The sequence below is a fragment of the Lactuca serriola genome, chromosome 5, assembly GCF_051521515.1.
Source record: "Lactuca serriola cultivar US96UC23 chromosome 5, Lser_US96UC23_V15, whole genome shotgun sequence".
Taxonomy (NCBI): Eukaryota; Viridiplantae; Streptophyta; class Magnoliopsida; order Asterales; family Asteraceae; genus Lactuca; species Lactuca serriola.
The window spans coordinates 251,073,003-251,076,790 of record NC_136412.1 but is presented as its reverse complement, the minus strand read 5'-3'; the positions used below and the strand labels follow the sequence as shown (position 1 = coordinate 251,076,790).

The following is a 3,788-nucleotide window of genomic DNA, read 5'->3' as shown; positions in this document are numbered from 1 at the left end:
TAAAGGCTGAAAATGATGCCCTAATTTTGAGGTTAGATGTTTAAATTTAGAGAAAACCCTAAAATTATGGGTTTGGGTCGAAGCAGTCGCCACGTCGTGACACCCTTCTTGTCAGTCGTGACGTCCATCCGAGAAACATGTTCTTTATCTTGCTTGCCACATCGTAACACCCCATGCGTCACGTTTGGCATATGGTTTTCCTCAAAATCATTCCTTTCAATTTAGTCCTTACTGATCCATTTTGGAGAGATGAGTGTTGTAACTTATAACTCTTCCCCACTTCACTTATATTTCGTCCTCGAAATCATTCTTTTAATTAACTCCTTACTCTACAACACGATTCGACACCACATGAACCACCCGAATCCCTTTCAACATTGAAAAACAAAAATACCTCACGTAGGCAACCACCTTCTGACACTGCTGCCAAACCAAAACTTCGTAGTAAACACGTGTCCTGACGAAGGAACAAACACCAACACACCACAAACTAGTCAACAAAGAGAAGACCTGACTACTTTGCCCGAAATCTGAAAACTCTGAACTATGCCCGACCTCCAAATGGACATAACCACCCGAACCACCCTAACCAAATAAACCAAACATCATTTCGTTTTTTTTTCACACTTTGTTTTTTATAAGTAAGATATAGATGTTTAAAGTTGACAAAATATGAAAATCAAGCCGAAAAAACATCTTATTAATCATAATCTATAAAAGTCTATATTAGTTAGAAATCATAGCCTAATGTGATTTTGATGGGTATTTGGGTGATTACCTTAATTTTTTGCTATTTTTTAAGTAAATAATTAAGAACTTTGGTTATTATTTTTTTCTTTTTTCTCTTAAATATATCACAATTTAGTGCTTAATTACCATAAATTAGATTAAAATTCACAACTTTTTGATTAAATTGGCGCCAATATCCAAGTCACCCGATTCCCGCCATGAATCAACCCAAATTTCCTCTAAAAAAGGTGAAAGTTAAAACCTATAATTTGTAAGTATCGACGAACGAACGGAAGAAAATGGGGAAGAAGACGAAAAGAGATGAAAAACAGTACTGGCTGCTAAAAACTGAGCCTGGGGAATGGTCATGGGACGACCAAGCATCCAACGGAGGTCTCTCCAAATGGGACGGCGTCAAGAACCACCAAGCTCTCAAAAATCTCAAATCCGCACGGCTCCACGATCTCTGCTTCTTCTACCACTCCGGCACAAAATCCCGCCGTATAGTAGGGGTTGTCACCGTTGTCCGTGAATGGTACGAAGACGACGACGCTGGTTGTGGCGCCGTAGACGTGAAGGCGGTGGGGGAGATGAGGAACCCGGTGGATCTGAAGGAGATGAAGGGAGAACTGAAGAACAGTAAAGAGTTTGGGTTGTTTAGGCAGCCTAGATTATCCGTCGTTCCTGTGCCGGTGGATGTTTGGGAGAAGATTTGCGAATTGGGTAATGGGTATGAAGGTGATGGTGTTATTGTATCTGATCATGACGAAGTTGAAGAACAAGTTTAGGGATTCATCAAGTTTGGAGTGCAAGTGTGTTTATTTTTGTGGATTCCATGATTTCAGATGTTGATGGGTAATTGAGTAGCTACTGATTTTTGATCACCAGGTGTTTGTTAATTTGCTTCACTGAATATAAATATCTCGTCCTTTACCAAATTCATATTCTTCTCTCTACCTTAGCAACCATTATTGTATCTGCATATGCGTTGTTTCTACATACCACAGGTAAGTTTTAATTCTGATTCTTTTGTGAATTGTGATTTTGTATTTTGTTTTTTTGTAATTATTTGAATGTTTTTCATATTCTATTTTATGCTACCATGTGCAAAATATACAAACTTTATGTAAAATTGTATCAGTTTAACAATCTCTTTCAAAAGATGAATCAAATAATTTCAGATGTCAAAAACAACCTTGAATTATTTTAGAAAACACAAAAATTAGAACTCTGAACCCTCCTGATGTTATTAATAGATGCACACATTGCGTATTTAGTCCTTTAAGTCTTATGTGTTTGAACATTTAGTCCTCATTGCTTCCACTTTTAATCCTCTGGTCCTTGATAAACCAGCAGTGTCCAACCCGGTTAATTTATCCAGCTTCCATGCACTTTCATAGCAACTTCTTTTTTATTTCTTTTACAACCAATCCTACAAAAAAAAAAGTTGAATGTATAATCCATACAATGCACTTCATTTACATGGAGAATTTGTAGCTGGTACCCTAGAATACGCATAGAGAGTTATAGAAATACATTCCAATGAAACACATAGCTACCTACAAAAGACATGTCAATTCGTGTATTCGTGTCATGAAACGTGTCAGCCACGAATTTGACACGATACAATTACACGATGAAAAATAAGTTTTATCTCAATTTTTAAGATGTATTCGTGTCGTGTCTCTCACAGATTCGTGTCTGAAATTGTCAGCCTCACCTATGATAGGATCTAATGTAGCATATATATAATAAAGAACCTCAATAACAACAAGGACCACAAAGCTTAGTTTATAGTTTTAACTTTGTAATTTTTATTTTTAATTATATAAATTTTAGTTTTAATCGTATCATTTTATATTTATAAATTAATGTATATTTTTTATTAAGTGTTATATTTATAATCTCAATTATTATTAAAGCTTTTAAATAATTGAAACATAAAAGTAAAATTTTAAATGGAAGTAGTATCTTTTCCAATAAACTCGACCCATTTGCCACACTAATATTTTAAAATTTAATTTATTTAGAAAGTTCAAAATAAAATAAAACATAATTTTTTTATAATTTTTTTAATCTTTAAAATAAACTTATACTAACTTAACACCAAAAAATATATTAAACAATATTAAAAATAACATTTAATTAAAAAACTACAATAATATAAATTACAACCATACTACAATAACATAAGTTAAATCCTAAAACGTCATACAAAATAATTAAAAAAACATACTACAAACGACAAACAAAAATTTAAAAAAAAAATACTTAATTTTTTGAAAGAATTTTATTAATATCCTTATAAATTTTAAATATTATACATATATCCTTATAAACTTTAAAATTAAATATGTGTCGTCTAAAACTATAAAATTCACATTTATATTTTAGTTAGAATTAAACCAATTTAATATTGTCAAATTTATCTAAAATTTGGAATATCATATAATATTACTAAACTAACTGTTGGAAATTTTAGTATAAATATATGTATTTTACTAACTTTAGACATATATAAATATATACATAAGTTGTATATATAATTTACTCTAAGTGAGTTTGTGTTTTATTCAATGAGAACTTTGAAGCGATATATGATATGTCCAAAATAGAGTATATGTGAATGAGATATCGATGCTTAAAGTTGGGTATTTGAGAATAGAAGTTAGCAAAAGAGGTGGGTGTGGGAATGAATTCCACATTTGTAGGAAGATCATATTCAAGTGAGTTTATAAGCTTGAATGTATGATATACTTACAAACTTGTGTCTATTGATTTTACTTCAACTACTACCCGCATGCAACTAAACTTTACAGTTTTGATCGAGTATCATCTTCTATGGTTGAGTAAACAAAGTTCAAATTCTTAAATTCATTTAGTGGGAATTTTGATTATCTTAGTACTTTGAATTTTAAAACAAAAGAGGTTAACGAAAGGTTTAAAATAGCTTCAATTCAATTTTACATGTTTGTTTAATATGTTTGTTTAAGAACAGAAGAAGAAAAGCTCCATCAAAAACCCATTACTTACGACACCTTTTGAATATTTTATTGATT

The 3,788-nt window shown here is 31.6% G+C and overlaps 1 protein-coding gene across 1 annotated transcript; it reads left to right on the top strand.

Annotated features, from left to right (window-relative positions):
• Nucleotides 1–991: 991 nt before the first annotated feature.
• On the top strand, nucleotides 992–1,667 carry LOC145051559 (thymocyte nuclear-like protein). Its single transcript, XM_078999475.1, has one exon. It carries the CDS (start codon nucleotides 1,029–1,031, stop codon nucleotides 1,515–1,517), a length of 489 nt encoding a protein of 162 aa, XP_078855601.1. The 5' UTR covers nucleotides 992–1,028; the 3' UTR covers nucleotides 1,518–1,667.
• The last annotated feature ends 2,121 nt before the right edge of the window (nucleotides 1,668–3,788 follow it).